This window comes from Rhinolophus ferrumequinum, unplaced genomic scaffold, assembly GCF_004115265.2.
Source record: "Rhinolophus ferrumequinum isolate MPI-CBG mRhiFer1 unplaced genomic scaffold, mRhiFer1_v1.p scaffold_84_arrow_ctg1, whole genome shotgun sequence".
Taxonomy (NCBI): Eukaryota; Metazoa; Chordata; class Mammalia; order Chiroptera; family Rhinolophidae; genus Rhinolophus; species Rhinolophus ferrumequinum.
This window is the reverse complement of record NW_022680440.1, coordinates 1,203,963-1,227,346: the sequence shown is the minus strand read 5'-3', so window position 1 is coordinate 1,227,346 and position 23,384 is coordinate 1,203,963. Positions and strand designations below refer to the sequence as shown.

The 23,384-nt window shown below is 37.3% G+C and overlaps 1 protein-coding gene across 5 annotated transcripts in view; it reads right to left on the bottom strand.

Annotated features, from left to right (window-relative positions):
• UGGT1 (UDP-glucose glycoprotein glucosyltransferase 1) overlaps positions 1–23,384 on the bottom strand; it is a 120,115-nt gene that overhangs the window by 52,454 nt on the left and 44,277 nt on the right. For all 5 annotated transcript variants that reach the window (XM_033102303.1, XM_033102302.1, XM_033102301.1 and 2 more), the window contains 3 exons: positions 23,182–23,317; positions 20,599–20,730; positions 8,469–8,633 (listed from right to left, as the gene is read on the bottom strand). In XM_033102303.1, coding sequence (XP_032958194.1) covers positions 8,469–8,633; positions 20,599–20,730; positions 23,182–23,317 — 433 coding nt within the window. The remainder of the gene's footprint in view (positions 1–8,468; positions 8,634–20,598; positions 20,731–23,181; positions 23,318–23,384) is intronic.

Sequence of the window (23,384 nt, the reverse complement as noted above, 5' to 3'; positions counted from 1 at the left end):
AACAAAATGAGCATTTTACGACACAGATTGAAATTTTAAAAAAAACAACAAATAGAATTTCTGGAGATTAAGAACTCAATAGAAGAAATTAAGAATGAAATAGCCAGCTTAGGTAGTAGAGTTGACAAGATGGAGGAAAGAATCAGTGACATCAAAGACAGAAACCTGGAAATTACACAGATGGAAGAAGAAAGGGACTTGAGACTTAAAAGAAATGAAAGAACTCTACAAGAACTTTCTGACTCCATCAGAAAGAGCAGTATAAGAATAATAGGCGTACCAGAAGGAGAAGAAAGAGAGAAGGGAACAGAGAATATATTCAAACAAATTGTTGATGAGAACTTCTCAAACTTGTGGACAGAACTGGATCCTCGAATCCAAGAAGCAAATAGAACACCTAATTGCCTCAATCCCAACAGGCCTTCTCCAAGGCACATTGTATTGAAGCTGTCTAAAATCAACGACAAAGAAAGAATCCTCAAGGCAGCCAGGGAAGAGAAGACGGTAACCTACAAAGGAAAGCCCATTAGATTATCATCACATTTTTCAGCAGAAACTCTACAAGCCAGGAGGGAGTGGAACCAAATATTCAAACTATTGAAAGAGAGAAATTATGAGCCAAGAATACTATATCCAGCAAAGACATCCTTCACATATGAAGGAGGAATAAAGACCTTTCCAGACATACAGAAGCTGAGGGAATTTTCTAATACATGACCTGCACTACAAGGAATACTAAAGGACCAACTATACGACCCAAACGACCAACATCAACAGGGACAATTTGTGGCAACCAAAACATAAAAAAGGGGGAGAGTAAAGGCCTGAACCGGAATATGGGAATGGAGAAAGTAAGCGTGCTGAAGAAAATGGAATACTCTAAATATCAAACTTTCTTTTACATAAACTTAAGGGTAACCACTCAAAAAAAATCCAGAACGCGAATATAAACTGTGATAAAAGAAGAAACACATGGAAACATCATTGAATACCACCACACAGATATAACAGACAACAACAAAAAGGTAAAGAAACAATGGAGACATAGCCTTACCAGAAAACTAAAGATAGAATGACAGGAATTCCTCACATATCAATAATCACCCTAAATGTAAATGGACTGAACTCACTAATAAAAAGGCACAGAGTAGCAGATTGGATCAAAAAACTAAACCCAACCATATGCTGTCTCCAAGAGACACAGTTCAGCTACAAGGACAAGCATAGACTCAAAGTGAAAGGGTGGAAATTGACACTCCAAGCAAATGGTATCCAGAGAAAATCGGGTGTAGCCATAATGATATCAGATGAAACAGACTTCAGGGTGAAAAAGGTAACAAGAGACAAAGATGGACATTTCATAATGGTAAAGGGGACTATACAACAAGAAGACATAACAGTCATCAATATTTATGCCCCCAATCAGGGAGCACCGAAATATACCAAGCAACTACTAACAGAACTAAACGGAGAATTTGACCAAAACACAATTATACTAGGAGACTTAAATACATCATTGACAGCTATGGATAGATCATCCAAACAGAAAATAAATAATGAAATAGGAGCCCTAAATGACACATTAGATGAAATGGATATAATTGACATATATAGAGCACTTCATCCTAAAACATCAGACTATACATTTTTTTCTAGTGTACATGGAACATTCTCAAGGACAGACCATATATTAGGACATAAAATCGGCCCAAGCAAATTTAAGAAGATTGAAATCATACCAAGTATATTCTTTCATCACAAGGCTTTGAAATTGGATATTAACTGCAAAAAGAAAGCAGGAAAAAACACAAATACTTGGAAATTAAACAACATACTTTTAAAGAACGACCGGGTAAAAGAAGAAATTAGAGGAGAGATCAAAAGATACACAGAAACAAATGACAATGAAAATACATCCTACCAAATTTTTTGGGATGCAGCGAATGCAGTTTTAAGAGGGAAATTTATATCATTACAGACCTATCTCAAGAAACAAGAATAATCCCACATAAATAACCTCATGTTACACCTTAAAGAACTAAAAAAGAAGAACAAATGAAACCCAAGGTCAGCAGAAGAAAGGAAATAACAAAAATCAGAGCAGAACTAAATGAAATAGAGAAAAAAAAAGAGAATAGAAAATATTAACATGACAAAGAGCTGGTTCTTTGAAAAGATTAACAAAATTGACAAACCCTTGGCTAGACTTACTAAAAAGAGAGAAGACACCTATTAACAAAATCAAAATGAAAAAGAGGAAGTTATCACAGACGCCACAGAAATACAAAGGACCATCCAAAAATACTATGAAGGACTATATGCCACCAAATTCAATAACCTAGATGAAATGGACAAGTTCTTCGAAACATATAGCCTTCCTAGGCTGAACCATGAAGAACTGGAAAATCTAAACACACCTATCACCAGTAAAGAAATTGAATCAGGCATCCAAAACCTTACAAAAAGCAAAAGTCCAGGACCAGATGGCTTCACTAGTGAATTCTACCAAACCTTCAAAGAGGATCTAATACCAATCCTGCTCAAACTCTTCCAAAAAATTGAAGAAGAGACAGTACTCCCCACCTCATTTTATGAGGCCAACATTACCCTGATATCAAAACCTGGTAAGGAAAACGCAAAAAAGAGAAAACTACAGACCAATATCTCTGATGAATACAGATGCAAAAATCCTAAACAAAATTCTAGCAATTCGAGTACAACAATGCATTAAAAAAGATCATTCATCACGACCAAGTTGGGTTCATCCCCGGGGTACAAGGATGGTTCAACATCCGCAAATCCATCAATGTGATACATCACATAAACAAAATAAAGGACAAAAATCATATGATTATATCAATTGATGCAGAAAAAGCATTTGACAAGATACAACATCCATTTATGATTAAAACACTACATAAAATAGGTATAGAAGGACAATACCTTAACATAATAAAGGCAATATATGACAAACCCTCAGCTAATCTCATAATTAATGGAGAAAAACTGAAACCCTTTGCTCTACGTTCAGGAACACGACAGGGATGTCCCCTATCACCTCTGCTTTTCAACACAATGTTGGAAGTCCTTGCCAGAGCAATCAGGCAAAAGAAAGAAATAAAAGGCATCCAAATTGGGAATGAAGAAGTTAAACTGTCACTCTTGGCAGATGACATGATGCTATATATAGAAAACCCTAAAGACTCCACCAAAAAGCTACTAGAAACAATCAACGAATACAGTAAAGTTGCCGGCTACAAAATCAACGTACAAAAGTCTATTGCATTCCTACATGCTAACAATGAAATCTCAGAAACAGAAATACAAAAAACAATTCCTTTTGCAATTGCAGCAAAAAAATAAAATACCTAGGAATAAACTTAACCAAGGATGTGAAAGACCTATATGCTGAAAACTACAAGACATTTTTAAAAGAAATTGAAGAAGACACAAGAAATGGAAAGACATTCCGTGCTCATGGATGGGAAGAATCAACTAGTTAAAATGGCTATATTACCCAAAGCAATATACATATTTAATGCAATCCCCATCAAAATCCCAATGGCATTTTTTAAAGAAGTAGAACAAAAAATCATCAGATTTGTTTGGAACTACAAAAGACCCTGAATAGCCAAAGCAATCTTAAGAAAAAAGAACAATACTGGAGGTATCACACTCCATGCCTTTAGCTTATACTACAGGGCTACAATAATCAAAACAGCATGGTATTGGCAGAAAAACAGACACGCAGACCAGTGGAATAGAATTGAGAACCCAGAAATAAAACCACATAAATATGGACAATTTTTGACAAAGAAGCAAAAAATATACAATGGAGAAAAACACAGCCTCTTCAATAAATGGTGCTGGGAGAATTGGATAGCCACATGCAAAAGAATGAAACTGGACTGCTATCTGTCACCATGTACCCAAATTAATTCAAAATGGATCAAAAACTTAAGCCTAAGACCTGAAACAATAAACTGCATAGAAGAAAACATAGGTACTAAACTTACGGACCTTGGGTTCAAAGAGCATTTTATGAATTTGACTCCAAAGGCAAGGGATATAAAAGCTAAAATAAATGAATGGGACTATATCAAACTTAAAGCTTCTGAACAACAAAAGAAACCATTGACAAAATAAAGAGGCAACCAACTGAATGGGAGAAGATTTTTGCAAACAGTGCCTCCGATAAGGGGCTAATATCCAAAGTATACAAGGAACTCATGCAACTCAACAACAAAAAAACAAACAATCCAATTGAAAAATAGGCAGAGGACCTGAAGAGACATTTCTCCAAAGAGGACATACAAAATGCAAATAGACATATGAAAAAATGCTCAACATCACTAATCATCAGAGAAATGCAAATGAAAACCACAATGAGATATCACCTCACCCCAGTCAGAATGGCTATCATCAACAAGACAAATAGTAGCAAGTGTTGGAGAGGCTGTGGAGAAAAAGGAACCCTCATACACTGTTGGTGGGAATGCAGACTGGTGCAGTTGCTATGGAAGGCAGTGTGGAGGTTCCTCAAAAAATTACGAATAGAATTACCAGATGACCCAGCAATCCCTCTCCTGGGTATCTACCCAAAAAATCTGAAAACATTTATACATAAAGACACGTGTGCTCCAATGTTCTTTGCAGCTTTATTTACGGTCGCCAAGACATGGAAACAACTAAAATGTCCTCCAATAGATGAGTGGATAAAGAAGTTGTGGTATATATACACAATGGAATACTATTCAGCAGTAAGAAAAGATGAAATAGGACCATTTGTTACAACATGGATGGATCTTGAAAGTATAATGCTAAGCGAAATAAGTCAGACAGAAAAAGCAGAGAACCATATGATTTCACTGATATGTGGTATATGAACCAAAAACAACAAAAGAACAAGAGAAACAAATGAGAAACAAAAACTCATAGACACAGACAATAGTTTAGTGCTTACCAGAGGGTAAGGGAGGTGGGGGGTGGGAGATGAGGGTAAAAGGGATGAAATATATGGTGATGGAAGGAGAACTGAGTCTGGGTGGTGAACACACAATGGGATTTATAGATGATGTAATACAGAATTGTACACCTGAAATCTATGTAATTTTACTAACAATTTTCACCCCAAAAAACTTTTTAAAAAAAAACAAACAAAACAACACATCTGAAGCTGATGTAGAATAATATTGAATATCAACTATAATTAAATATATATATGGTCACAGGATGTTAAGTACAGCACAGGGAATATAGTTAATGGTATAGTAACAACTATATATGATGTCAGAGGGGTAGGGAACTTTGGTGGGGTTATCACTTTGTGAGGTGTGTAAATGTCTAATTATTATGTTGTTTTGTACACCTGAAACTTATAGAAAAACATACACACACTCCAAAAAATACGCCCAAATATAATATACCACATTAATAGATAAAAGACAAAAACCACATGATCATATCAATAAACACTGAAAAGGCATTTGACAAATTCTAACACTTTTTGATGATAAAAGACACTCAGCAAACTAAGAATAGAAGGAAACTTTCATAAATCGATAAAGGGAATCTGGAAAACAACCAACAGCTAACATCATATTTACTGGTGAAAGACTGTAAGCTTCCCCCGCAACCGTTCCTGCCCCCGCCCCAAGATCAACAACAAAACAAGGATGTTCACTCAATACTACTTCTATTCAGCATAGTGCAAGGCAGCAATTAAACAATTAGACAAGAACAGAAGAAATATAAAAAGGTAAAAAGCATCTGATTAAAAAGGAAGAATCAACACTATCTCTTTTTGCCGAAGAAGTACTCACATGATGGCAATATTTTCTACATAGGAAGTGGTAAAGAATCCACAAAATACCATTATTAGAGTTAACAAAAAAGTTCAATATTGTTGCAACATATAAGATCAATATACAAACTGTACTTCTATTCACTATCAATGAACTATCCAAAAATTAAATTTAAAAAACAATTCCATTTACATAGCATAAAAAATAATTATATTAAGGAATACATTTAAGGAAAGAAGTGTAAGACTTCATCATTCAGAACAACAAAATATTGGTGAAAGAAAGTAACAAGACCAAAATAAACGGAAACATATCCTCTGTTCATGGGTTGGAAGATTCAGTATTGTTAAAAGATGTCAATATTGCCCAAATTGATTTACAGATTTTAAGCAATTCCTATCAAAATCTCAATAGCCCTTTTTTTTGCAGACACTGACAAGCTGATCTTTAGATTCATATGGCAATGAAGAAGACATCGAGAGTCAAACAGTCTTTTAAAAAAAAGAAAGCAAAGGCTGGCCCGGTGGCTCAGGCGGTTAGAGCTCCATACTCCTAACTCCGAAAGCTGCCGGTTCGATTCCCACATGGGCCAGTGGGCTCTCAACCACAAGGTTGCCAGTTCGATTCCTCGACAAGGGATGGTGGGCAGCATCCCTGCAAGTAAGATTGAACACGGCACCTTGAGCTGAGCTGCCTCCCGGAAGTCTCAGTTAGTTGGAGCGCATCCTCTCAACCACAAGGTTGCCGGTTTGACTCCCACAAGGGATGGTGGGCTGCACCCCCTGCAACTAGCAACGGCAACTGGACTTGGAGCTGAGCTGCGCCCTCCACAACTAAGACTGAAAGGACAACAACTTGACTTCTTGACTTGGAAAAAAGTCCTGGAAGTACACACTGTTCCCCAATAAAGTCCTGTTCCCCTTCCCCGATAAAATTAAAAAAAAAAAAAAAAAAGAAAAAGAAAGATTACAACAGTAAGCAAGGCTATAAGGTACTTACCTAAGAAAAGATACAGTGGTCAATGGAGAACAACAGACAATCCCAAAGTAAGCCTATTCATTAAGAGGCAATTTATTTTTAATAAGGGTGCCATGACAATTTAATGAGGAAAGAACATTTTTTTCAATAAATGGTGCTGAAACAACTGATTATCCCAAAATATACCTGGTTGTATGCCAAATTGGATACGGAAAAAAAGATGGACTCCTACTTCACACCATGTACAAAAACTAACTAAAAATGGATCAAAGAACTAAATGTTAAGAGGAAAAACTAAAAATGCTCAGAAGAAAGCATAGGTATAAATCTTCATGACCTAGAATTAAGCAATAGTTTCTTAGATATGATACAAATAGCACAAGCAACAAAGGAAAAAGAAGTAAATTGGACTTAAAATTCAAAACATTTTAAGCTTTAAAGGACCCCACCAAATAGTGAAAAGACAAATCACAAAAGGCGAGAAAATATTTGAAAATAATATATATAATAAGTGACTGGTATCCAGAATACATAAATAACTCTTACAACTCAACAGTAACAAAACAAGTAACCCAATGAAACATGGGCAAGTAATTTGAATAGACATTTCTCCAAAGAAGATATAAATGGTCAATACGCACAGGAAACAATGCTCAACAGCATTCGTGTTAGAGTAATACAAATCCAAACACAGTGAGACACACGCCACCCCACTAGGCTATACTTAAGGAGACAGACAAGATCGAGTGCTGACTAGAATGCCAAGAAAGTGGAAACTGGATGCATTACGTTTAATGGTGCAGCTGCTTTGGAAAACAGTCTGGTAGTTCATCAAGCTATTCAAATAAGCAGGCAATTCTATTACTGGATATATATCCAGTACAACTTGTACATAAAATGTTTATAGCAGCATTATTCCTAGTAGCAAAAAAAGTGGGGAAAAAACCAATGAATGGATAAACAGAATATGTTATATCCATTCAAGAGACTATTATTTGGCCATGAAAAGGAATGAAGTATGTACTGACACATACTCCGACAAGGATAAACCTTGAAAACGTCACGGTGAGTGAAAGAAATCAGTCACAGAGACCACATATTGTATGAGTCTATTTATACAAAATGCCCAAACCAGGCAAACCCATTGAGAGAGAAAACAGATTCATGGTTGCCAGGGGTTATTAGGGTATGGGAAAATGGAGAGTAACTGCTACTGGGTGCCGGGTTTATTTGCGGGGGGTGATGATAACGTTCTGAAATTAGAGGTGATAATTGCATACCTCTGTATTTACTAAAACCCACTGAATAGTCCAGTTTAAAAGTTTGAGTTTTATGGCATGTGAGTTATTATCTCAACAATAACTATACATGTATATAATAATTTATCCTTTTCTAAGTCAAAATTCCTTACAAGTAGAACAAATGTGTCCTTAGAATGGCTAACTTCTCAAGTATTTTTAAAATAAAATGTAATCCTGAAACCAGTAAAATTAGTTATTTCAAAAACAATGTAGAGAAAGTCTAATGACTATTTTCATTACAGCAGAACTTGCTGGGAGTCTGCAAATCAATTACAAGTGGTTTATAGAAAACAGTGATACTTAACGAATTTCACTGACTACTACAGAGACTACAAAAATGTAAGTAAATCTTCTCTTTCAAAATCAGCCTTCAAAGACAACTCACCAAGTACACTGCTCTCTGAAAGAAGGTTGTGGTCTCCAGGATTTTGTGCATTGTGATGGTTTCCAACTCATCAGGATCTAGCTGGTCCTTTTCCAAGGGCATCCCATTGAACAGAACAACAGGCAGTAGGCCAACTCCGGTCTGCTCATAGTAGGCTCTTGCTTCCTAAAACACAAGGGACCACAAACAGCACATTTTGGTCCTTCAAAATGGAACAAAGCATATTTTTCAAACATACGTATATAGTCGCCAAGAAATAATTAAACAAATTTCTTTTTTAAAATATCCAAGGTGACATCATAGTTAATATCCTACTGGGCAAATGTGAAGTTAAGTTACGGAGTTTTTATAAAAACACAAAACCAGGCAAATTAGGAAGTGGTTTGGGGGTAAAGGTTGGGGTAATTTTAAGCAGCCAAGCTACCAAACCTAAATTACATATACTATAACCCAAACTATACAACAGACCTTTCTGCAGTGATGGAGACATTTTATTTTCACTGTCCAAAGCAGTACCCACTAACCATGTGGCTATTAAACACGTGAAATGAATTAATTTCCATTTTAAAAGTCACATGTGGCTAGAAGCTCCCCATAATGGGCAGCACAACAACAGACTCATTATTTGTGCTCCTGGGCAGATATCCTGAGAATATTTAGGCCCAATTCTATATGTAAAAGGGTCCATCCATATCACTAAAAAAAAAAAAACAAAAAAAAAATTTTTGCACCTACAGAAAACAAAACAAGATTAGTGAGGAAACAGTGCTCAAACACTGCTCTACAATATACTGAGTTCAATCTTTTTCCTTCTCCAGGACAAAAGAGATTCTTTGGCAGGGAAATGCTAGGCCAACAAAATGGCAAATATATCTGAGATGAATATATTTTTTTCCTGTCATTTTTCCCTGGCAACATAGGTCCATTCCCCATATATCAACCACAGCCCCAAGACTAAGTTTTCAGAGTAAAAACTGTATTACTATGCAAGGTATTAAAAAGAGTTCCTTAAAACTTTCTTATTAAACATCTTGCAACTGGTATTTTCTGAAAATAGCAGTAATTTTTTATATGTAACCTTTTTAGATAGCACAAATAAAGAAGTTCTTCAACTGGGTAACTAAGACCAGTCATCAGCCATGGACCACTAAGTTTCTAATCAGATCCAGCCACCGCACTGAATGATGGTACAAACCTATCTGAGGGACTAAATAGAGCACAGACAGAAGTGCCTTCTATGTTGATTTCTGCCGTTTCTCTATATCATTGTTTAAACTTTTAAAATTTGCACTCCCAAAATTTTAACCATGTTAATTCTGTTCTTTGACATCTCAACTGTTTCAAAGAAGTTCATAAAAACTCAATTTTAATATATTTTGAGCTTTGAAAAATCATTTACCCAACAAAACTTTAAGAGTTAGAAAGACTATATTCTAACTCAAGGTGACAATAAGAGGTAAGTAACAATGGTTGTCTCTAGAAATAGCAACTAAGTGAAAGTCAGGAGTGGAGGGATATGTTTTGACTGCAGTTTTCATTTTTACAAATTGTAAACAGTTTACCAGACCAAATAACAGAATAGCCCAATTATCAAAGAGAGAAGTTTAAAAATTACATGTGAGAATTTCTATCAACTGATCACTAAAAATGCTAATTATAAATAATTTAAAAACATTAATTACACTCAAAATCTATGAATGAGCCACTCACAAATGACAACTGAGATTTTACCAGTGTGAAACAGACTGTTCTATCTATAAGATGTTTTATGTAAGCTTCATAGTAACCACAAAGCAAAAATCTACAGTAGATTCACCACAGATAAAGGAATCAAAGCATACCACCACAGAAAATCATCAATTCACCCAGGGAGAAAGCAAGAGCAGAAGAAAGAAATAAGGGAACTATAAAACAGTTCCACAAATTAACTAATAAGATGTCATTAGTATACCGATAATTACTCTAAAAGTAACTATTAAATACTCCAATCAAAAGGCAAAGAATGACAGGATGGATTAAAAAAACAAGATCCAACTATATGAGCCTACAAGAGATTGGACTCCCAGCACTGGAGTCATTGCAGCTTTAAGGACACACACAAGCTCAAAATAAAGAGATTCTATGCAACTGGAAACTAAAGGGAGCAGGGATAGCTACACTTTATTTTCCCCCTTCTTCCACCCCTCCTCCTCCCCCCCCCACAACTCCGGTTCAAGCCATTGTGTCTCAGTCTAGTTGTGTAAGACACAGCTCCCTGGCCCATGCTGGTATTATGAGCCTTGCGCTCCCCCCCGGCTGAGGCAGTCAGTCTCCAGTCGTTGGTCGGCCACTCACAGCAGCCTACAGCAGCCCACAGTAGCCCACGCCAACCTCCGGCTGCTCACAGCAGCCCAGCTCTAGGGAGAGCTGTTGTTCACAATCTTAGCTGTAGAGGGTGCAGCTCACTGGCCCATGTGGGAATCAAACTGGCGACCTCGGCGTTAGGAGCTCCAACAACCTGGGCCACGGGGCCAGCCCGGAATAACTATACTTATATCAGACAAAACAAGAGTTTAAGACAAATACTATAAGGAGAAAAAAGGTCGTTATATAACGATAAACAGAAGATGTAACAATCAAAAATATATATGCACCCAACATCGAAACACCTAAATATATTAAGCAAATACTAACAGATCTCAAAAGAGAAATAGACAAAAATACAATACTAGTAGGAGAGATCAGCACCTCACTGTCAACAATGGATAAATAATCCAGACAGAATATCAATAAGGAAACGTTGAATTGAACCATACTTTAGATCAAAGGACCTAACAGCCATTACACAGCATTTAATCCAAATGCAGAATAACATTCTTCTCAAGCACCCAAGTAACATTCTAAAAATCAATAGCAGGAGGAAACCTGGAAAATTCACAAGTATGCAGAAATTAACACACATCTTAACAATCAATGGATCAAGAAGAAATCAAAAGGAAAATAAAAAAATCTTGAAACAAACAAAAATTGAAACACAACATACTAAAACTTAGGAAATGCAGCAAATCAGTTCTAAGAGATACATACCTACATTAAGAAAAAAGAAAAGGAGACCCAAGATGGCGGAGTAGTTTACACTGTGCCTGCTCCCTCTGTGAACACATTAAAATTACAACTAAATCATAAGAAAATCAACTTACAGAACCATCTGAAGTCTGACTAAACAGAAGTTTTATAACTCAAGATATGAAGAAGCAGCCACGTCCAGACTGGTAGGAGGGATGGAGATGTGAAATGGGCTGGCCCCAAACCTCCGTGTGAGAACTGGGAGGGACATCCTGGCCACAGAGGTTCCCCACAAAGAAGCGAGGGACTCCAGCCCCCCACACCAGACTCCCCAGCCCGGAGGGCTGGTACCGAGGAGCCCTCACTACATCTGGCTGTGAAACACAGTGGGGATTATGACCATCTGGGTGGAATGGAAGGTTGCGGGAAATCCAGATGCCCTCTTAAATGGCTTGAATGGACTCACTCATTCGCAGGCACTCACCCTAGGCTCCAGTGGAGGGACGATGACTCTGGAGGCGTGGGAGGCATATGGAGGACAAACTGAGTTGTGTGTCTTTGGGGCAGGGCTGGAGGACAGTCGCCATTTTCCCTGTGTGGGGTCCTTCTCCCATGCAGCCTGCAGGCAGGTGCCATCTTTCCTTTGTTACGGCCTGTCCCCACCACAACCAGATCTGAATCTGACTGGCCTGGTAAGCTCTGCTGCTGCTGCCTCACTGGGACCCCCTCCGTACACCTCCTGCAGCCAGCCCCACTCACATTGCACTCATTCTTGGAAAACTATCAGAGTTTACAGGCCCCAGGTGAGCAGTGACTGGCCTTGGTGTGCTCTGCGACTTTTGCTGATTGCTCCAGGCTCAGAACGGACAGCAAACCAGTCCACATTAACCTGATGATTACAACTCTTCCCACTCTAGTGACTCCGTGGGACCCAACTCGCGTACCGCACGAGGCTTTATCAGTGCCTGACCCTTAAGGAGGCCGGCAGGTGGCAGCAGGCCTCAGGGTGTCCTGGCTTTTGCAGAGCTACCCCAGGCCTGGTACTGGTGGTAGCTGTCTTTGGTTTGCAGTGTATCCTCTCCTATATGCCTTCAACTTTAGCACAGGTGCAAACAACCATAGCTCCTACCAGGTGGTCCCTGGCCAGTCACAGGCAGTGGGGACCTGGGCCTGTAACAGAGCCCCTTCCAAGAGGCCCCAGAACCACATAGTTAGAGATTGGCTTCAGACCCCAGCAGGGCTCTGCCCAATTAGCCCCACAAGTGGCTCACACAAAGCGCAGCCTCAATGGGCACCCAACATGGTAAGGTGAATCCCACATGGCAGAGTAAGCCCCCCACCACCCAAAAGCCTGCAAGCTGTGGCCATGACCAAACCCCACAGCCAATCAGCCTAAAGGTGAATCCCACCCAGTGGCACGCCAATAGCAATCAAAGCTCAACTATAACAGGAGACACACAACACACACACAGAACACCCCTGGAGCAACCAGAGCAGGTGACCACGGAGACTGACACTGGGCCCCACAAGGCACCTACTACATACGGCCACCTGGCCCAGACTGGGAGACATGGCAAATCTACCTAATACATGGAAACAAACAGAGAGAGCCAGCCAAAATGAGGAAACAAAGAAATACATCCCAAATGAAAGAACAAGAGAAAACTCCAGAAAAAGAACTACAAGAAATGGAAGTAAACAACCTACCAGAGACAGAGTTCAAAACAATGATTATAAGGATGCTCAAGGAACTCAGTGAGAACTTCAACAGAGAGATAGCAAGCATAAAAAGGGACATTGAAACTATAAAAAAAAAAGTGAGAACTGAAGAATACAATAACTGAAATGAAGAATACACTAGAGGGAATCACCAGCAGACTAGATGAAGCAGAGGATCAAGTCAGCAACTGGGAAGACAAAGTAGCAGGAAACACCAAAAAGAAAAAAGAATCCAAAAAAATTAGGATAGTTTAAGAGACCTCTGGGACAATATCAAGCACAACAACATTCATATCACAGGGGTACCAGAAGGAAAAGAGAGAAAGCAAGCAAGGGACTGAGAATCTATTTGAAGAAATAATGACTGAAAAGTTTCTAACCTGGCAAAGGAAATAGACATACAAGGCCAGGAAGTACAGTCCCAAACAAAATGAAGCCAAATACGTCCACACCAAGACACATCACAGTTAAAATGGTAAAGGTTAAAGACACAAAGAGAATCCTAAAAGCAGCAAGAGAAAGGCAACTAGTAACTTATAAGTGAACCCCCATAACATTGTTAGCTGATTTCTCAACAGAAACTTTGCAGACCAGAAGGGATTGGCAGAAAACATTCAGTGATGAAAAACAAGGACCTACAACCTAGACTACTCTACCCAGCAAGGCTATCATTTAAAATCAAAGGACAGATAAAGAATTTCCCAGACAAGAAAAAGCTAAAGGAGTTCATCACCACCAAACCAGTATTACAAGGAATGTTAGGGGGACTTCTTTTCGAAGAAAAAAAAAAGATCAAAAAAATGAATAATAAAATGGCAATAGCTATATATCTATCAATAATTACTTTTAATGTAAACGGATTAAATGCTCCAATCAAACAACACAGGAGAGCTGAATGGATAAGAAAACAAAACCCTTACATATGCTGCCTACAAAAGATTCACTTCAGATTGAAAAACACACACAGATGGAAAGTAAAGGGATGGAAAAGTTATTTAATGAAAACGGAAATGAAAAAAACAAAAAAATCTGGCGTAGCAATACTTATACCAGACAAAATAGACTTTAAAACAAAGGCTATAATAAAAGACAAAGAAGGATCCAGTAATGCCACTTCTGGGTATTTATCCAAGGAAACCTAAAACACTACTTCGAGGGGACATGGGCATCCACATATTCATTGCAGCATTGTTTACAGTGGCCAAGATGTGGAGGCAGCCTGGGTGCCCATCGATGGATGAATGGATAAAGAGGAGGTGGTACATATATACAATAGAATACTGCTTGGTCATGGAAAGGAATGAGTTTTTGCCACCTGCAGCAGCATGGATGTATCTGGAAGGTACTATGCTGTGTGGAGTATGTCAGATAGAGAAAGACAGATGCAATGTGATTTCACTTATACATGCAATCTAAAGAACAAAATAAACAAAAAGAATAGAAACAAACTCACAGACACAGAAAACATTTTGATGGTTGCCAGATAGGTGGGGTGCAAGGGTGTGAATCACAAAAGGGAAGGAATTAAGAAGTACAAATTGGTTGTTAAAAAGTAGTCATGGGGATGTAAGGTATAGCATAAGGAATATAGTCAATAATAATGTAATAACTATATATGGTGTCAGATGGGTACTCAATTTATTACGGTGATAGAAGTGGGGGTTGGGAGCAGGGTGAAAAAGGTGAAAAAGATTAAGAAGTACACACTGGGGAGCAGCTGGTTAGCTCAGTTGGTGAGAGCGCAGTGCTCTTAACAAGGTTGCTGGTTCGATCCCCACATGGGCCACTGTGAGCTGCACCCTCCACAACTAGATTGAAGCAATTACTTGACTTCGAACTTATGGGTCCTGGAAAAACACACTTAAAATACATAAAAGTTTTAAAAAAACAAAAGTACACTTTGGTAATTACAAAACAGTCATGGAGATGTAAAGTAAAGCATAGGAAATACAGTCAATAATATGATAATAGCTATGCATAGTGCCAAGTGGGTACTAATTGGGGATCACTTCTTAAATTATACAAATGTCTAACCAGTGTGCTGTACGCCTGAAATTAATATAATCTAATACTGAATTTCAATTGTAACTGAAAAATTTAAAAAGAGGGGGAAGGTGAAGGGGAATAAGAGGTCCAAATTTCCAGGTATAAAACAAATAAGTCATGGGAATGTAATGTACAGCATAGGGCATATAGTCAATAATATTATGACAGCATGGTACGATATCAGACGGTTGCTGAACTTATCATGGTGATCACTTCTTTAGGTATGTAAAGGTTGACTAACTATGGTGTACCCCTGAAACTAATATAATATTGTACGTTAGCTATATTTTTTAATAAAAATATTTTTTAAAAAGAAAAAAGATCTCAATCAACTTTTACACCTCCAGGCAGTAGGAAAAAACAAACTAAGCCCAAAGTTAGCAGAAATAAAGATTATAAAATCAGCAGGAAATAAACATCAGAGCAAAAAAAAATGGAAACCAGAAAAGCAATAAAATAGATAAACAAAACTAACAGCTGGTTTTTTAAAAAATAAAATTGACAAACCTTTAGCTAGACTAAGAAAAAAAAGAGAAAAAAGCTCAAGCAAATAAAATTAAAAATGAAAGAAGCATTACAACTGATACCACAGAAATAAAAAGACTGCTATGAATAATTACACACCAACAAACTGGACAACCTAGAATAAATGGATAAATTTCTAGAAACATAAAATCAACCAACATTGAATAATGAAGAAATAGAAAATCTGAACAGACCAATGAATAATGAGTAACAATCAGTGATCATAAACCTCCCCATAAAGAAAAGCCCAGGATCATATTGTTTTCCTGGTGAATTCTACCAAATGTTTAAAGAAGAGTTAATAACAGTCTTTCTCAAACTCTTCCAAAAATTGAAGACAGAACACTCCAGAAACATTTAATGAGGACAGCACTATCCTAATACCAAAGACAGATAAGGGCACTAAAAGAAAACTACAGACCAATATCCCTGAATACAGATGCAAAAATTCTCAACAAAGTATTAGCCAACCAAATTTATCAACCATGAAAAGAATCATACACTATGACCAAGTGGGATTTATCCCTAAGATGCAAGGATAGTTCAGTATATGCAAACCAATAAATGTGATATACTATAATAATAGCATGAAAGATAAAAGTCATATCATCTCAACAGATGTAGAAAAAACATTTGACAAAATACAATACCCTTTCATGATAAAAAATAACCAACAAATTGGCTATAGAAGGAACATACCTAAACATAATTAAGGCTTGTATATAACAAGTCGGCAGGTAACATTATACTCAGAGGTAAAGAATGAAAGCTTTTCCTCTAAGATCAGGAAGAACACAAGTGTGCCCACTCTCACCACTCCTATTTAACATAGTACTGGAAGTCCTCGCAAAAGCCATCAGGCAAGAACAAGAAACAAAAGGCATCCACATCAGAAAGAAAGAAGTAATATTGCTCTTGTTTTCAGATGATATACTCTTATATGTAGAAAATCCTAAAGACTCCATCAAAAAAAACTATTAGAAATAATCAAAAAATTCAGTTAAGTTGCAGGAAACAAAATCAACATACAGAAATCATTTGCCTTTCTATACACCAACAACAAAATATCTGGGCGGGGGGCAGGCAGGGGGAAACCCTACTCACGGTAGCATCAAAAACAATAAAATACTTACAAATAAATTTAACCAAGGAGGCAAAATATTTGTATACTGAAAACTATACGGCTTTGAATTAAAAAAAAAAAAAGCTATCGCATGCTCATGATTCAGAAGGATTAATATAGTTAAAATATCCATACTACCCAAAGTTACCTATAGATTCAATGCAATCCTTATAAAAATTCCAATGGTGTCTTTCACAGAAATAAAGAAAAAACCACCCTAAAATTCAAACAGACCCCAAATAACCAAAGCAATCCTGAGAAAAAACAAAGCTGGAGGCATTATACTTCTTGATTTCAAACTATACTATAATATTATAGTAATCAAAACAGCATTGTACTGGAATAAAAATAAACACAGAGACCAAAGGAACAGAATCAAGACCTCAGAAATAAACCCTTGCATATACAGTCAACAAATGTTTGACAAGGGAGCCAAGAATATTCAATGGGGAAAGGGCAGTGTCTTCAATAAATGGTGCTGGGAAAACCAGATAAACACATGCAGAAGAATGAAACTGGACCCCTATCTTACACCACTCACAAAAATTAACTCAAAATAGATTAAAGACTTCAGTTTCAACAGGCCTGAAACCGTAAACTTCCTAGGAGAAAACCTATGTAAAAAGCTCCTTGACACAGGTCATGGCAATGATTTTTTTAGATAAGACAATAAAAACATAAGCAACAAAAGCAAAAATAAACAAATGGGACTACATGAAAAATTAAAAGCTTCTATACAGCAAAAGAAACAATCAACAAAACAAAAAGGCAATCTATGATATGAAAGAAAATATTTGCATTTCATATATCTGATAAGGGGTTAATATCTAAAATATGTAAGGAAAAAAAGTCTGATTAAAAAATAGGCATAGAAACTGAAAAGAGATTGTTCCAAAGAAGACATACAGATGGCTAACAAGTACATGAAAAAAGACGCTCAGTATCACTAATTATCAGAGAAATGCAAATCAAAACCACAATGAAATATCATCTCATACGTGTTAGAATGGCTATCATCAAAAAGATAAAGAGATAATAAATGTTGGTGAGGGTGTGGAGAAAAAGGAACCCTTGTGCACTGTTAGTGGGAATGTATATTGGTACAGCCATTATGGAAAACAGTATGGAGGTTCCTCAAAAATTTTAAAGTAAACTGTGATATGATTCAGCAATCTCAGTTCTGGGTATGTATCTAAAGGAAATGAAGTCAGGATCTCAGAGATATCTGCACTCCCATGTTTATTGCAGCGATAAGGAAACAACCTAAGTGTGTATCAGAATGGATACAGAAGATAAGGTGTGTATGCGCGCGCGCGCGTACACACACACACACACACACACACTTGTACAGTGGAATATTATTCAGCAATGAGAAAGATGTAACTCCTGCCATTTGCAATAGCACGAATGGACCTTGAGGGCATGCTAATTAATTTAAATATGTCAGGAAAAAAAGACAGATACCTGTATGTGGAATTTAAAAGAGCCAAACTCATAAAAAGAGATTCGGTAATGCAGAATTGTACACCTGAAATCTATGTAATTTTACTAACAATTGTCACCCCAATAAATTTAAAAAAAAAAAGAGAGAGAGATTTGAGTGATGATTGTCAAGTGCTGGGGCATGGGGGAAATGGGGAGATGTTGGTCAAAAAGCACAAATGTCCAGTTATAAGATGAGTAAGTTCTGGGGATCTAATGTACAGCACGGTGACTTTAGTTAACAATACTGTACTGTACACGTGAAAACTGCTAAGAGAGTAGATCTTAAATATTCTCACCACAAAAGCAATGGCAAGTATGTGAGGTGATGGAGGTGTTAACTAACCCTCCTGTGGTAACTGTGCATCAGATCAACACGCTGTACATCTCAAACTTACACAATGTGAAATGTCAATTATATCTCGATAATGCTGGGGGGAAATCCTTATCATTGGCTGTTAAAAAAATAAAAAACACTAAAGCACATAATCAAAAACAGTAATGAGAAAAAAGGCAAACCGGCTCACTCTCACAGATCCACTAGCTCCTGGTGTGAACTTACCTTTACAAAGTACTGGTAGAGAGCCAGTATTTTAATCAGTGCTGAACTCAATATCAATTTACACAGATAATAACCTGTGAGTTTGTGTTTTGTTTTGATTTTACATTTATCTCCCTAAAAACTTTCATTTGCAGGGTAGGCAGGTGTCACCACCTCTAGGAAGCCTTCAACAGTCACCTTGTCCTAAACTGGCAGGGCCGCCCACCCCTCCCTCCTCTAGGCCTGAAGCAAACCCTACTACCTCTCAATCACCAAAACCTCACTGCTTTTATTGTATCACCCGCCAAAAGGCTGTGTGACGCCCCAAGTACAGGCACACCCCCTTGTTCAACTTTCTATTACCAGGGCTGGCACAGAGAAGTTATCAAGTACTACCATATGTGTTTAAAATTAAAACTTTATTCCTTATTTCAAAGTATTTCAGGAGTGTCTCTAGTTAAGTTCTTGTGTTTGTTCTCATTAAATAGTGTTTTGTTTAAGCCCTTAAAAAATGGATCAATTTACAGTAACAGATCTCTTAACCAATCTAAATTAACCAAGTTAATAGCAACAAACACTTGCCATTAAAGCATGTTAAGCTCTTACACTGGTGAGCTACTCTCTAGAATGCACACACTTTTGCTCTCCTTGTTTGAGCTGTATGTTTATCAAAGACCAGCTGTGTCTGTTTCCAAACCAACTATTTTTCTTAATGAAACAACGTAAGTCAATATTATTCAAGCCAATAAAATATATGAGTGGGGAAAAAAAGGTGGTCTACCCAAAAAAATAAATTCAATGACTAGAAAAACTCAAAAAGGTGAAAAGTTAAAAACAGTTGATGCTGAATGAGATGTGGGTAAAACAACTATAAAACACGGGAGGGAGATTACAAAAATCTCAAAGGATTCAGTACTCAGATGAAAAAGAAATTATAAACAATTTATTATGAATATGGTTTCTAAAGGAAAGTAGCTCCAATCTCCAAACAGAATAACCAAAGGCCTTATCCTTCATTTGAAAAAAGGAAAAAAGGTGGTAAGCAAATACATTTTCGTTTTAAATTAAAATGTTTTGGGATGTATTTTGATTCATTGTTTTAACATTTATTTTCAATAAACTTACTACCTCATTCCTGTTTGCAATAAATAAGAGACCTTTACTGCACTTAGAATCTCACAAGAAACACTATTATTTTTAAATAAATATTTTTAAGTGTTTCTCTATATCCTTATTACCACATTTTACCATTCTGTTTATTACATTTCTTAATACATTCCCATCTTTAACCTGAACTATAAATGACAGACATTAAGCTATACCTCATATCCTGACAACCACACATCATATGTCCAATAGATTTCATCCAGAATATATGTCATACAAGTACTACCAGGGCATTGTGAAAAAGAAATGGCTTTATATTTTAATATTTAACATGCCAGTTAACTATCAATGATATATTCACAAAACTAAAATATAAACTGCATTTGTAAACAAAGAAAAGTGATCTGGGTTCTGAATTTATAAACGCTAAGTACCTAAATACTTGAACCACCACCACCTTTGTTAATGACAACCTAAAAAGGGAGGTGAGGAGAGTGCAGTGTTGCAGTCACACGAGAAGTGCCAAAGAAAGAATGTGTTACCTTCCGATTCTGATCATAAGCAGAATCAATCCCCAAAATGCTGTTCACTTCCACATACGGGTACTTCTTCTCCAGGACACTGACCACATGCTCAACCTTCACCTTTTCTCCAGTCCTTACTTTGTTGTATATCTGAAGAAAGGAAAACCAGGTAACCAACTACACTTTTAAATTCAAATTTGAGAGTGTTTATTAAAAAGATTTCTGAATGTAGAGGAAAACATGGCTATTTTTCTTAAAAGGTCCAATGGGAATAGCAATTCTCCCTTTTCCATATACCTCAACATGCCTTCTTACATTAGAAACTATACATACTTTTAAAATGACACAATCAGTTCATACTCATATTAAGTCCTCAATGCAAAAACATGTTAATTTTTTAAAATCTCAATATTTACAAGTAATCCTTGAAATAAGAATTCATGTCCCTGATATTTAGGGGAAACAGGGTGCAAAACATGTATGGTACAACCCCTGTTTTTAAAAAGCATACATAGCTTTACACAGTGGCAATACCATAGCCAACAAGGTTTATCCAAGACGTAATTATTGCTAATTGAAAAAGGAGACATAAAACAAACACCACCACATCTGTACATGTACAGTTAAATATCTAGAAGGATAACAGCAATCTTTTAATAGTGGCTACCTTCAAGGAGCAGGATTAGGGAGGGTAAGGGACAGAGAAATTTTAAATTGACACACTTTAATATTATTTGAAAATTTTTTACAATGAAATTTTTTTTTACTTTTTCAATTAAAAATAAACAAAAAAATTAAAACTCACATTATCCTTTCCTTCACATGGCTATGAGGGGGAAAAACTTTAAAAAGCAGACTTTAAAACACTTCTTAGCTTTAGCAACTTCTTCTGAACTAATTTCATTCCCCGTAGCCCTCTTGCTGGTAACAACCATCACCATCACTGCTCAGCGGTCACAGCAACAGCTCATCAGTTAGTACCCTGCCACGGTCTTTGCCCTGCTTCAGATCCATCTCCACACACGCATCAGAATGATCTTTTTAATTACAGTTTAACTCTGTGATTAGACACCTGTTACCTCCCCTCATGGCTTCAACGACCAGGTTCCCCTCTCCACTCTGCTCTCACAATACTCTGCTCAAGTTACACTAACAACTTGGAATCAGCACCTGTGACTTAAAGCCACTGCTCACCCAATTCCCGTTTTTCCTCCTCCACTCAGCTGGGACAATGTCCCACTCCACAAAAATGCCCATGGCCACCTCTAGTGGAGAGAGGGCCTGGTGCTGTCATAGCCAGCTGTGCTCCCCACACAAGTAGATCCTCTGTGTGGAGGTGCCCCCACTAGACTGTAAGGGCTTTGAAAACAGAGGTGACGTCTTACTCTTCTTTGTATCCCTCACAGATAGGACCAGGTCTGGTAAGTGGTAGGTCCTTGGTGACTGTTAGCCGAATACATAAATGCACATTTTAACTAATAAAAAATGCCCCTAACTGAATCTCTAAACAATGAACATAACAAACATAATAAACAGCAGACTGACATCATGTTTATAGGTAAAATTCAATAATTACCACTAATCTGTAAACAAAAGAACTGTTACTTCTGAATATAACTTTTTTGAATATATTGAAAATGAAGTTTTTTATATTAAAAATAGAAAAAAAAACAAGAAAACAAGGAGAGTTCTTTGAATTTGAGCAGTATTTCAAACATATATAAAAATCAGGGCATTTCAAAATCTCCAGTTAATATGGAGAAAACAAACAATTAAGAATTTTGACTTCAATAGTAAACTGAATCCCAATGAAAAGATTATGATGGTCTTAAAGGAGGGGGAGCAAACATTTTTTTAAACAAGTAGAGAACATCACATTTACCAAAAGGCATGAATGAGTGATTTCAAACCATAAGAAGGCAGAGGCTAACGGACGTTAGTGTGGCTTCTAAGGAAGATTATCTTGGCTGAAACCACAGCAATCTTTATTAACTCTGGTGAATCAATAAAGTAGAGACAGGGAGGGATGGGTGGCTCAGTTGGTTAGAGCACGAGCTCTGGGCAATGGGGCTGCCGGTTCGATTCCCACAAGGGCCAGCGAGCTGCGCCCTCCACAACTAAAATGAAATCAGAGAGCTGCTGCTCAGCTCCCAGGTGGCCAGACAGCTCAGCTGGTTGGAACACGGGCTCTCAACCACAAGGTTGCCGGTTCAACTCCTCGACTTCCTCAAGGGATGGTGCGCTGCGCCCCCTGCAACCAACAACGGCAACTGGACCTGGAGCTGAGCTGCGCCCTCCACAGCTAAGATGGAAAGGACAACAACTTGACTTGGAAAAGTCCCGGAAGTACACACTGTTCCCCAATAAAGTTCTGTTCCTCTTCCCCAATAAAAATCTTAAAAAAAAAAAAAAAAATTAAAGATTTTAATGTAAAAAATAAAAATAAAGTAGAGACAACTCCTAAAATATCAAACACATAAAGGTTGTATGAACAATTTCTTACTTTTCTTTGTACAGAAATATCGAATCCCCTTACCACATACTGCTTCTCAGAGTAAGTTTGACTTTTAAAATTATTCAACATTTGGAATGAACACATACATGCGTCAGAATTTGGAAGGCGTGATAGTCATCCACTTCTTGGGCAACGTAATTATACGCTCTCAGTACAGCCACTCCGGCATCCTGCAGCCCATCCACATCTTCAGAATCGTTAACCACAAAGATTAAACCAAGTCTGAGGGAGAGGAGGAAGGGAAAAGAAGAAAAAGAAACTTATCTCAAAGAATACAACCGGTTAAAAG